General features: G+C 43.0%; 1 protein-coding gene across 21 annotated transcripts in view; it reads right to left on the bottom strand.

Moving 5' to 3' along the window:
• The window catches only part of KIDINS220 (kinase D interacting substrate 220), a 104,173-nt gene extending 92,386 nt beyond the window's left edge, over positions 1-11,787 (bottom strand). For 11 of the 21 annotated variants that reach the window (XM_077844204.1, XM_077844207.1, XM_077844208.1 and 8 more), the window contains exons 1-2: positions 11,612-11,786; positions 4,336-4,479 (exon numbers count right to left, since the gene is read on the bottom strand). In XM_077844204.1, coding sequence (XP_077700330.1) covers positions 4,336-4,443 — 108 coding nt within the window. In that variant the 5' untranslated portion in view covers positions 4,444-4,479; positions 11,612-11,786. Of the gene's footprint in view, positions 1-2,424; positions 2,544-4,335; positions 4,480-6,068; positions 6,089-11,611 lie in introns of those variants that run through there. The other 10 variants (XR_013349838.1, XM_077844219.1, XM_077844221.1 and 7 more) reach the window with 3 other exon arrangements.
• Positions 11,788-12,814: the final 1,027 nt, after the last annotated feature.

Genomic DNA, 12,814 nt, shown 5'->3' with positions numbered 1-12,814 from the left:
ATGGTTCCTCCAGCTTGTCCTCACGTGCAAAAAATAAGACCTTAATTTGATTAAGACATTGTTTTAGGATCTATTACATGCAATCCTACGTAATTCTTAACTAATACACCTTTACAGCTACACTAAAATCAAAAAGATAAATAACTGTCAAAAGAGGCTACCATGAGGGGATCCCTGGGTGGCGCAGCGGTTTGGCGCCTGCCTTTGGCCCAGGGCGCGATCCTGGAGACCCGGGATCGAATCCCACGTCGGGCTCCCGGTGCATGGAGCCTGCTTCTCCCTCTGCCTGTGTCTCTGCCTCTCTCTCTCTCTGTGACTATCATAAATAAATAAAAATTAAAAAAAAAGGCTACCATGAAGTTTTATTAGATTCTCAAAGATAGAAGAAAAGTTACATTAAGCAAGGCTTATAACAAAATATTTATTCTATTAGTTCTTGCTTAACCAATCTTATAACTACACTTGTAGAGACAGACTAACTTAGAATCAGCCATGACAACTTTATTCTTCCACTTCAAAATGAATCATACCCCTTCAGGGGTATGAATCAGGCCCCTTCCATACCTAATCCTGCACATCCCAGTAAACCCCAAGCCCATTGCTTTCCAAAATACAGAGAATCACAGAACTCACATGACCCCTACTCCACTTATAAGGATCTCCCAAGCCAAAACACATTATAACAAACATTGCACCAACGGAAGTTCCCTCAACAGGTACCATACTTATCTCAGCTTCCCAGAAGACTAGAATGCAAAAACATTTCCTATTCACCATCTCTTTGCTCTGCCCAATTCCTAGAGTAACTACTTCTACTTATTTGGGTGTACTAAAGTCTCAATAACCACTGCCCTTTAAAGTAAACCTTTAGAGAATATATACTTCTTCTGATAATTGTAGTGAAACTAAAATATTTTTATTTTTTATTTTTTTAAACTTATCAGTTTTTTTTTCCTTTTAAAAGATTTTATTTATTTATTCATAAGAGACACAGAGAGAGAAGCAGAGACACAGGCAGAGGGAGAAGCAGGCTCTGAGCAGGGAGCCTGATGCAGGACTCAATCCCAGGACCCTGGGATCACGACCTGAGCCAAAGGCAGACACTCAACCACTGAGACACCCAGGCATCCCAAAACTAAAATATTTTTAAATTCTCCTTTGAAATTTCCCTCAGAGCCTATTTCTAAGCATATAAACAAATCCATCCCTCGAATTTGGAGTCCCACTTTATTTTCTTGGGAAAATGGTGTCCTACCTCAGCACTACAATCTTGTACCAAGAAGAGCTGAGAGTAATTTTCTGTTCTTTCTAAAACAAAAGTCCTTCACTATCCTACCAAGGGCAAAAATCTGCCATCATTGAGAACATTCACAGGCCAAGAGCTATCTAGTTTATAAATAAAGCTCAGAGGAAAGAATGCAGGAAATTAGCATTACTGAGGGTAGCTAACTGTATGCTAAATACAGTACAACAATTTTCCCCACATTATTTTATTTTATTGATGTAATCTTTAAGAGAACTTTTCAAAACTGATAACCAAAACACATTAATATAAAGTAAAATAATTTTAAAGGGAGGAAAAAAGAGAAGAAAATCCATACAACTTTACAGAATTCTATAAAATTTAAATTTTATCAGAAGCCATAGAAGCAAAATACCCCAAAAAAGCCTGGAGAAAGCTACTTTCTCTCCAACTCTAACACTGAGCCATAATTAACAATCCAGGTTGCTTCAAATCGTTATTTTAAAACTCTAATTTCAATTGATGCAACCCTAAACTAGATAAAAATACCATTAATGTCAGGAATGCCTGGGTAGCTCATTCAGCTAAGCAGGTGACTCTTGATTTCACCTCAGATCATGATCTCAAGAGTTGTGAGATCAACCCCTGGCCTTGGGCTCCAAGCTCAGTGCAGTCTGCTTGAGAGTCTCCCTCTCCCTCTGCATGTACCTCCCCCTGCTTGTACACTCTTTAAATAAATAAATTAAAAATAAAAAAATAATAAATAACATTAATACCAGTTAAATGCTACCACATGCACGATTTAGTGAAGCTCTCTATACCAAATATGCTTCATTCTTTATGGGAAAGATTAATAATTTTGTGCTTACTGATAAGCTATATTTCTCCTTCCAAGTGAAACTATTTCCTTGGTATTCTTATAGAAAATGTCTATGAAGTAATATTTAATCTTTTTAAACTATCATCCTTTTGTTATTTCAAATATGCTAATAAATGCTAATAAAATGACCACTTTTTAAAGTAACTATAACAATGAACAATCTCCAATTATAAATTCTCTCTTACCTATTGAGAACAATTATTGACAACTTGCATAATCAGAGAAGAGTTACCTAATCAAAATATATTATATTCAATACAGAAACACTGAAAATATGTGCATATCATTAGATTGAACTTACTCTGAAAACTCAAAGAATGGCAACAGAGCATAAACAGGTTATACTTTGAAATAAAACAGAGCAGCATTCAAATTTGGGTTCTACCAGGTAGTAACTTGGATAGGAAACTGGCCATTTAACTGTAAATCAAGATAAATAACAGTATTACTCTTTATAGAGTTGCTATGCAATTTAAATGAGCTGATTCAATTAAAAACATTAACTATCATAAGATTATAGCAGCAACAATTTCTGTATACAATAACAAAATTTTTATGTTAAGATTTCCTTGTGACAGTTACTAACATTTAAAGAAATTAGGTACCCTATGTCAAAAATAATTATCATAAAATAACTGCTGATTCCACAACTTTAAACATTTATAATATTTGCATATTCATGTTCATAGCAGCACTATTCACAATAGACAAGAGGAAGAAAAAATACCCAAATGTCCATCAATAGATAAATGCATAAACAAAATACAATGGAATGGTATTCAACTCTATTAAAAGGAAAGAAATCTTGTCATATGCTACATTATTGAACCTTAAGAATATTATGCTAAGTGAAATCAGCCATTATAAAAAGACAAATACTGTTTGATCCCACTTATATGAGGTATCAAGAGCAGTCAAATTTAAAAAAAAAAAAAAAAAAAAGAGCAGTCAAATTCATAGAAACAGAAAGTATAAGAGTAGTTACCAGGGGCTGGGGAGAAAAGAAATAGGGAGTTGCTGTTTAACCAACATGGAGTTTTTGACTTGAAAAAGATCTGGAGATATTTCAGAACATTATAAATTAGTTACATGACTGAACACAAATGAATTATACACTTAAAAATGGTTAAGATGATAAATTTTGTTTTTTCCCCCTACAATAAAAAAACTGAAACTTCTTTACATGTCTACACACACAGATACATATATGTTCACACATACATACATATATATGTATCACTCCTCATTCACTGGCAAAAAAAAACTACATTGAAAATACAGCTTTAAGAAGCTTTTTCCTTTTTTTCTTAAATCTTTTTTAAATTTATTTTTAAGTAATCTCTACATCCAATGTGGGACTTAAACTCATCATCATGAGATCAATCGTCACATGCTCTTCCAGCTGAGCTGGTCTGGTGCCCCGAAAGTTTTATTTTTCTTAAATTCCATAAAATACATACAAACTTTGACACTTAGAAAATTCATACAAAAAGTTTTTTAGCCCCTAAAATGCTGCAGAATGGTGCTTCATGATTAGATAAGATCAACGTCTATTTACTTATATTGTTGAATAGAAATATCTAATAGAAGTTAATGAAAATGGTAAATATATATTTCCCTATCTTATTAAACAAAACACATAACCTATTTAACTATCCTTTAAAGATGTAGGCTCTTTAAAATCCCTAAGTGCATGAAATGAATAACTTAGAGAACCAAGGTACCATTAAAGAAAATATTTTTAAAATTTTGTCTAATCTATTTCTAGGAAGAGTGGGTCTAGAAACTCTCTAAAACTTCCTAGAAATACTTCAGACTTTAGTAATCAAACTTCCCAAATATTGGTTATTCCACCAAAAAAAAAAAAAAAATCAATCATAAATCTAAACTCCACATTCAATCAAATATATGAGTTCAAATGTATTCCAAAAGTACAGAATTTGAAGTACTTTGAACAACTTTACCAGAGCTAAGAACTTTGTATTTCATATTCACTTGTATCCTTGTACACAGAAGTCACTAGTTAACAAATATTCATGAAAAGAATTTAATTTTAGAAACTCGGTCTTAGGGGTGCCAGTCTGGCTCATTCAGTAGAGCACCTGACTCTTGATCCCGGGGTCCTGAGTTCAAGCCCCATATTGGGTGTGGAAAAAAAAAAAAGAAAACGAAAGAAAGAAAAGAAAAAGAAAGAAAGGAAACTTGGTCTTACCTCATTTCTCTCATCTACATCTTTGCATTTTTCAAGAAGAGCTTTCAGGGCAGGAATGTTTTCTTCTTCTACATAATTTATTACACTCTGTGATATCAGAACTGACATTTTCACAAAAAGCTGTAGTTATCCTTAATCCAATACCTGTTAAAAGTAGATTAGATAAAATACACATAATTTGTGATTAGGAAAAAACTAATTTGCTACTATCTTATCATTTTTAACCTTACACTTGTACAAGGCCCTACAGCTCAGCTGTCAAAATGCCCACCCCTCCCTTCCCAAGTCTCACACACATCTCAATCTTAACTCATCCAAATCCTAAACTCCAAATGCATCCCTCAATCCATCCTCCTCATCACCACCCCTTAATAGAAGAAAGTGCTCCACGGCTCCTCCATCTCTGTAAATGGCTGTTCCAGCTCCATCCTTCCAATGGAACTACCCGACTTATCTCATTCTCTACACTCTACACTCATTTTATTAGGAAATCCTAGTAGATTGGCTTTACCTAGAAAACATATTTTAAATCTAACTACTGCTCACCATCTCCAACACAATCACTGTGGTCCAAGCCACTATGACTTCTCATCTAGATCCCAACTGCTCTTCCTACTTCCATTTGCCTTCTCTACAGTCCATCCTCCACAAGGCAACCACAGTGATATTCTGAAAACCTAAGTCTGACCAGAGCTTCTTAAACCACAACATGCATCAGAATCACCTAGAGAGCTTGCAAAACCCAGATGCCTAGGCCTTACCCTCAGAGATTCTGATTTGGTAGGTGTGCGTGCAGCCCAAGTCTGCATTTTTAACAAGCTCCCAGGAGATGCTGCTTCATCTGCTGACTGAAGAACCCCACCTGGAGTGGTCCTGAGTCAGATTCCATCTTTCCCTGCTCAAAGCCCTCCACTGGCTTCTCACAGAACCCAAATCACATGTGTTACCTTGCTCTCAATGACTCTACGTGACCTTATCTCCTACCACTCCCCTTTACCCATTTCATGGCTTGAACACGCCAAAAACTGTGCCACCTCAGGGATTCTGTCTCCCTAAATCTCTTCCACCAGAAATGCACGTCTCCCTCCCTCACTTCCTTTGCTCACCTGATTAGGAAAGTCTAACCTGACCCTGTGATATAAAATAGTTAACAACCTCACACATCCTCCACAGTGGTCCCCACACTCCCACCACCTCCTTGCCCTGCTTTATGTTCTCCATGGTACTTACCGCCATTGAAAATATATCATATTATGTGTTTACTGTTCATCTACCACTACTAGAATGCAAATTCGAAAAAAGTAGGCATGTTGTTTGACCCAACTGGACATTCAAATGCAAATAAACAAATATCAATGCATACTTTGCGCAAAATACATATACTAAAATTGACCTAAGTATCTAAAAGCACAATAATTCTGGAAGATAACACAGACTATTTTGGATTAAGCAAAGACTCTTTAACACTAAAAGCATCATCCTCAAAAAAAGAAAAATGATAAATCAGAGTTGACCAATGTTAAAAATTTTTGCTCTAAGAGAATAAAATTACTTGGTACTGGTGACATCTTTTATCCTTCCATTTTCCCCCTTTTTGAGCACTGTCAACTCATATCCCATGTTTGTCCCCTCATTATAATTTATAGCATATGACTTATTTCTCAAGTTTCACAGGTTCACAATGGATAGGAATTATGCCTCAAGATGGACTCTACCCAGAGCCTCACTCATACCTGATTTAGATGATGAGATTTAGAAGTTGAGAGCTGACAAGATTCAAATGAGACTGAGTTAATGCTATAATGAGCGGAGCCTTGGGATAGGGTTTTGCATGGGCGTAGAAGTCTACCCTCTGGGGACCAAAAGACAGACATCCTGAAAAAGGAAAACTATATGGACATAAAACAGATCAGAAATTGTCAGAGTCTAAGGGAAGAGAATGAGAGGACTACATTGGGGTGCAAGAGAATTTACGGGGGTTCTTCAACTCTTCCCTATCCTGCTTGTAGTGGTAGTATGATTATATGCATTTGTCAAAATTCAAAACTGGACAGTAAAAAGGGCAAATAATACTGATGTAGAGTGTAACTCAGTAATACGTCATTTTACAAAAATCCTCCAAAAAAGTTATGTTACTTGTTCCACTAACTTCACTGCTAGATATCAATTCTAAAAACACAGGAAATATGGACAAAGTACAACACAATTTTATTCATGAGAACAAGAAACTTAGAGATGGGAAATTACATAAATTATGATAAATTCACACAATGGAATAAACAGTCATCAAAAACTATGTGATATATTAGATGGTAGAAAAAATTAAAATCAAACTATATACACAGCATCTCAACTATTATAAATATATACATTTTAAATACTGAAATGAAACAGATCAAATGGTAATGGCATTAATATAATATTTTTCTTTAGAAACATTATTTCCTAATTTTCCAGAATGCGACACTTTTTTTCCTAAAGTATAACTGACAGAGAATATCCAATTAGTTTCTTGATCCCCCTAAGTCTAGTTGCCATTTGTCACCAAAGTTATTATAATATTACTGACTGTACTCCCTATGCTGTATATCACATCCCAAGAATACTTGGGATACTTCTATTATTGCAAACCAGTAAGAGATTTCTATTAGCAGTTGTCACCAATTTTCAATGCCTTCATTTGTTCTCTTATCTTATAGGATCAAGTTTAATACCTCAGTAAAGCATCCAGGATCCGGCTCTAACTACCATTCTCTTTTTATACCAGTGCCACTTCCTCCCACAGCCCAATCAAACTGAAGCGCTCAAAGATGCCCCTACCTGTAGGCAGCTCCGCACACCTACCTTTGTTCAATTTACTCCCTCCATTTTGAACACCATCCTCATGTCCACTGTATCAAAGCATCAACCACTCTTTCCAGAGTACAACCATTACTGCTTTCTGTCTAACGTACTTGTAACTTCTAACATCTGCAAACCCCACCCTCAGTGCTCTAGTTTAGGGCCTTCATCATCTATATTAATCAAGACTCCTCAGGGTACAAGAGACAAATTTAAACTCGCTTAAGCAAAATTGGAAATTCATTTTAAGGATACTGATTTATTTCGCAAAACCACACTGTGGGAAAGGTGGGTGCCACTGGACTTCAAATGCCAGTAGAATCCTCATTCTCTGTTGGCTTAATCTATTTTCATTATAGACCAACTTCTACACAAATAAGAATATGGCAGCCAACAGCTATCTAAGTCCCAAATCAGATAGTTTCTCAAAAAAGAAAAAGAGAAAAGAGGAGTGCCTGGGTGGCACAGTCAGTTAAATATCTGCCTTCAGCTCAGGTCATGATCCCAGGGTCCTGGGCTTCAGCCCCATGTCCCTGAGCAGGGAGACTGCTTCTCCCTCTCCATCTGCCTGCCATTCCCTCTGCTTGTGTTCCCCCTCTGAAAAAATTAAAAAGAGAGAGAGAGAGAGCGCGCACACTATTCTTGTTCCCAGATCCAAAAGTCCCAGGTTGGGTCAAGTGGCAACCAGAACCAATTAACTATAGTCACAAGGTTAGGAGGGGATTATAAGGTCATATAGTAATGGCACGGTTTCCAGAAAAAAGGAAACTGCTGTAATCTAGGCACCTGTTCTAAGAATTTCTACTGTACCATCTTTCATCTGGATCAATGGGATAGTCCCCCAACTTTTTATCTCCTCTCTCCAGTCTTCTCCCACCCTCAATCAAGCTGACACATTGAAAAGGGATCTAAAACACACTTCTTTTAGAATCCTTCTGTTAAGTTCCCCATAAATTCATTCTGGGAGAACAAAAGATGATAGCTTCATTACTCACTAGTTATTCAAGGAACTGAAGTCCTCAGAGCCTTTGAAAGCCACTGTAGAGATTCAATTCTATAATTCCTATGAAAAGCTTTGCTCTACGCAGAGCAATCTGGCCCCATCTTACCAGTCCAGCCTCACCCATTCTTGACCCAAAGCTGCTTCCCTACTCACATCCACTCTTCCAGGTCTAGGCAGACTAATCTGTTTGCAACCGTTGGCTGCCCCACACTTTCTTTTTTCCAGGCCTCTGCACTTATTACCCTCTCAGATTAGAAAGCCCATCCTTCACGGACATGCCTGGATAGTTTCTACTCATCCTTGTGGACATGGCTCTAACATTATCTTCTGGAAGCCTCCACTGACTGGCTTACTTTCTAAGCTGGGTCAGTGCTCTGATTCTTAGACTCCACACCCTGTGGATATACCTAAACTCTGACAGCTCATATACCATTTTACTCATCGTTGCCGACAACTCTAAACTTCAAGTCCTTGAGGCAAGACCCACCTTATATCTGGCACAATGCCTATAAAATTGAGCCTAAGAAAGAGAAAAACAGCCCCTGATGGTCAGGAACTGGCCTGGCATGCACAGTTAGACCTTGGTATTCTCATGTGAAGATAAAAAAGCCAAAGGACTATGTGGTGTATGCCCAAGAAACAATGTATAGCATGGATGGGACGTTTAAGTAAAAAGTGCTAAGATTGGAAAGAGGGTGGCTGGTTAGATCTGTAACTTCTTCAAGGACAAGGGCTGTCTCTCCTTTGTTCTTTTATCCCCAGAACCTACCACAGGAATAGACCAAGTAGAAACATTATAGGTAACTGTCAAATCGAAATAACTGCATAGGTGTACTAAACGCGCCTCGTCTATAGGCCTTTGCCTGCCCACAGGCTCTGCTACCCTGTGTTCTACATCAGCCATTACCAGGGATGGGCACATGATCTAGGACATGTGAATGTTCAAAAACATAAGCCAGGCTAATGAGATTCCTCTTTTTAGAACTGGGAATTAGAAACCCAAGACTCAGTCATTATGAGCCATGTGCCAACTGATACAGTTTTGAGACAGCTAGTCAGCAGAGAGAACCTAACAGATATGAATAGAGAAAAAGATTCCTCATAACCCAAGAAAACAAATGTGGCCCCTGAGAGAGAGAGAGAGAGAGAGAGAGAGAGAGAGGTGAAGTGGCCTTGGATTCTGATTTCTTGCTGATTCTCATTAAGTCCTATAAATTTCCTTTTCCTTGAGGTAAAAGAGTAAGTATCTGTTCTTGCCTTTTAAACAGCACCAATACAGTAACAGATAAACCTGAGAAACTGAGTTTTTGAGCAAAAGCAGGAAGAGGGAGATGGCACACTGGCATGATCCTAGGAAAGTTCATTTCCCAGCAGGGTATGTGGCCCAGACCAGAAAATCACAAAGAATTAGAACTCTGGACACCAGTCAGGAAACCACCAAAACAACCCACAGGAAGGGGATGGGTGGTGGGAATAAAGAAAAATGGCAGATATGAGCTTAAACAATATAAAATCCCTGATATTTGACCTTTTAACCTACCAAAATATCCAGCAGAGAGATTCTGGATGTAAAAATCAAAGAAACTATGTGACTGGAGATTAAAAAGTCAAGGACAACTAGATGTCAAGCACAGGTGACTGGAGGAGGGCATACCCATTAACAAAAAGGGGAAGTCAGGATTTTTCTCTTCAGGCCCCCTCCTTCCCCACCACTCCTGACACGGATGCTTTGGCCAGGCGGAAGCTGAGGTGCTCCAAAAAAGCTAGGTTGGTTAATCCACGCAGTAGCCGTAAAAACAGATCTGGAAATCATTCACACAAAGAATGCAGAACAAGGATTCTCAAACTTGTGTGCACCAGAGCTACTTGGGAAGTTTGCCAAAAACAAATATTCCTTGGCTTCTCCACCAAAAAATCCCATCCGGTAGATCTGCGGTGGGCCCAGAATTGACATTTTAACAAGCACCCCAAAATGATTCTGATGAGAGTGTCCTTGTGACTAATGCAGAGAACAAAGAACACAACCTGGCCGCCCCATTTCTCCCCCTGGCTCTCCATCAGCTCCCGAAGGGGTATTAACCATTTTTAGACGTTCGGTCCTCAGTGTTGCCAGAGTGTGGGCAATGACAAAACATCAGAATCGCCCCCCGTGGACTCGGAAGGGGTGATTCCAGAGCCACACCCCAGGCCAGCCGAATGGGAATTTCTGAGGGTAAGGCTAGGAAACCTACATTTTTAGCCAGCGCCCCTAGCGGCTGGCAGAGACGGTTCCATAAACAGTTGCAAATAAGAAAACGTTCTTCATTGGTTTAAACCTTTCTCCATGTTAAAACAACTTGAAAGAAAAATAATCCATATTGCTGGCTGACAAAGAAATCGTTTCCCTATAAATAAACTGTGGAAGCATCGTCATCAACGGCTTGGGGATGTCTTGCCAAGCACTTCAAGGCCTGCACAGGACAATGGAGCAATGAAGCCCGATAAGAAAGCAAAGGAGGAAAACCGACCACCTCCCCGCTGGACGCCCAGGGAAAGGCACCTGGGACACCTGCCTTAACGGTACCAGCCGAGGCGGGTCCCGACGCGGAGCGTGTGCCAGCGGCTGCCGCACAACCCAAAACAAATGGTTTCACTGAGGCCCGGCCCCTCCCCCAGCCCAGCCTCTCTCCGCCCGCCGACTCACCGACCGCCGCGGACAGCACGCCCGAGGCCTCTCGGGAAACGCCAGACCTCCAGGGCCCCAGCGCCCAGCGGCAGGCCCCGCGCCCGCCCTCGCCCTCGCCCTCGCCCCCGCCCTCGCCCTCTCCGCGCCCCGACCGGCCCTGCCTCGCCGGGCCCCTCCCGCTCAGGCCGCGGGCGCGCACACCCGGGCTCCCCTCACCCCTCCTCACCCTGCCGCGGGCGCGCACACCCGGGCTCCCCTCTCCTCACCTGGCCGCGGCCCTGCCTCACTCGCCCCAGCCCCTCCCCCTTCCCCCCCGGCCGCGGGCGCGCACACCCCGCCTCCCCCTCCTCACCCCACCTCACCCACCCTCTCCTCACCAGGCCGCGGGCGCGCACATCCCGCCTCCCCCCTCCTCACCCTCCCCTTCCTCACCAGGCCGCGAGCCCCCACACCCCCCTCCTCACCTGGCCGCGGCCCTGCCTCACCCGCCCCAGCCCCTCCCCCCGGCCGCGGGCGCGCACACCCCGCCTCCCCCTCCTCACCCACCCCCTCCTCACCCGGCCGCGGCCCTGCCTCACAGGCCCCAGCCCCTCCCCCTCCTCCCCCGGCCCTGGGCCCCCACACCCCGCCTCGCCCCCTCCCCACCTGGCCCCGGGCCCCCCACTCTCGGCCTCGCCCACCCAGATTCGTGGCCTCGCCCCCTCCCCGCTGTGCTTCGCCCCCACTTCCTCTCCCCGTCACCCGGCGAAGCCGACCGTCGCACTGACCGTCTCACAACCCGGCCTGGGGACCGCGCCCACGGCGTGAACAGAAAGGGTTTCCTTTGCCGCAGGTGCTGTCAGAAAACGGGAAAGGGAGAGACGGCGGCTTCCAGCGCTTCGCCGTCCCCAAACCCGGCAGCCATCTTCCTCCCTCTCCGCGCACTGACAGGTCACGTGGGCGCGGGGCGGGGCGGGCGGCAGTGGCCACGGCCCGGAGCGCGAGGGGCGGGGCTGGATGCGGTGGCCACGCCCCCTGAGGGCGGGGAGCCGGACGGGGGCGGGCGGCAGTGGCCACGCCCCCGGAGGCGGGGGGCTGGCGGCGGTGGCCACGCCCCCTGAGGGCGGGGGGCGGGGCGGGCGGCAGTGGCCACGCCCCCGAAGAGCGGAGGCAGGAGGGCGCGGTGCGGTGGGCACCGCGTGGGGCCAGCAACTCGCCGGACTCAGTGGCCTCTGACCTACAAATGGGTGTATTTTTGACAAGGGCAATATTTTCTTCCTTGTCAGTGTCACTCCTTTAATTACAGTTAATTTATGATCCCTAGTCACCGTTGCAATCAAAATTTGGGGAGAGAGGGGATCCCTGGGTGGCTCAGAGGTTTAGCGCCGCCTTTGGCCCAGGGCGTGATCCTGGAGACCCAGGATCCGGTCCCACGTTGGTCTCTTCACTACTCTCCTCCTATCCTGCCCCCATCCCCAGGTTGGCAAGTATTTGCAGTTCCTGGAACATTGGGCCATACTGTCTCTCCTCTCCATTCTTTGCACAGTATTGTTTCCTCCCTTGGACATTCTTCCCTCCCTCTTGTCCAGCTGATTCCCAAGGATGCAACTGAAGTGGTCCCCAATTTGGTGTAGCTTCTTGGATGTCCTCAAGCAGAGTTGTATAGTCCATCTTCTGTATCCACCGTCTTACTCCCTAATGCCTAGTAGGTACTCAGAGATCTTGTGTTAAGCATATTTTCCTGTTTACCTGTCTTCCCCCCCACGATGAGGTTCACCCTATCCTTATTCCACATCAACTCCCTTAATCTGTTTGGAACAGTGTGTGGCCTAAGCAAGCCACTAAGGAAGAAACCACACTATTTACAACCCTGTCATATGATCTGGGGTAATGTCTCCTTGTCTCGTGCATGTCACACCAACATCTGATGTAGCCATATTCCTTGTTGGCTTTTACCGGGAGTTGCTGGATTGATCCACTGGGAAATATTT

The sequence above is a fragment of the Canis aureus genome, chromosome 12 (genome assembly GCF_053574225.1).
Source record: "Canis aureus isolate CA01 chromosome 12, VMU_Caureus_v.1.0, whole genome shotgun sequence".
Taxonomy (NCBI): Eukaryota; Metazoa; Chordata; class Mammalia; order Carnivora; family Canidae; genus Canis; species Canis aureus.
This window is presented reverse-complemented; position numbering and strand designations above follow the sequence as displayed.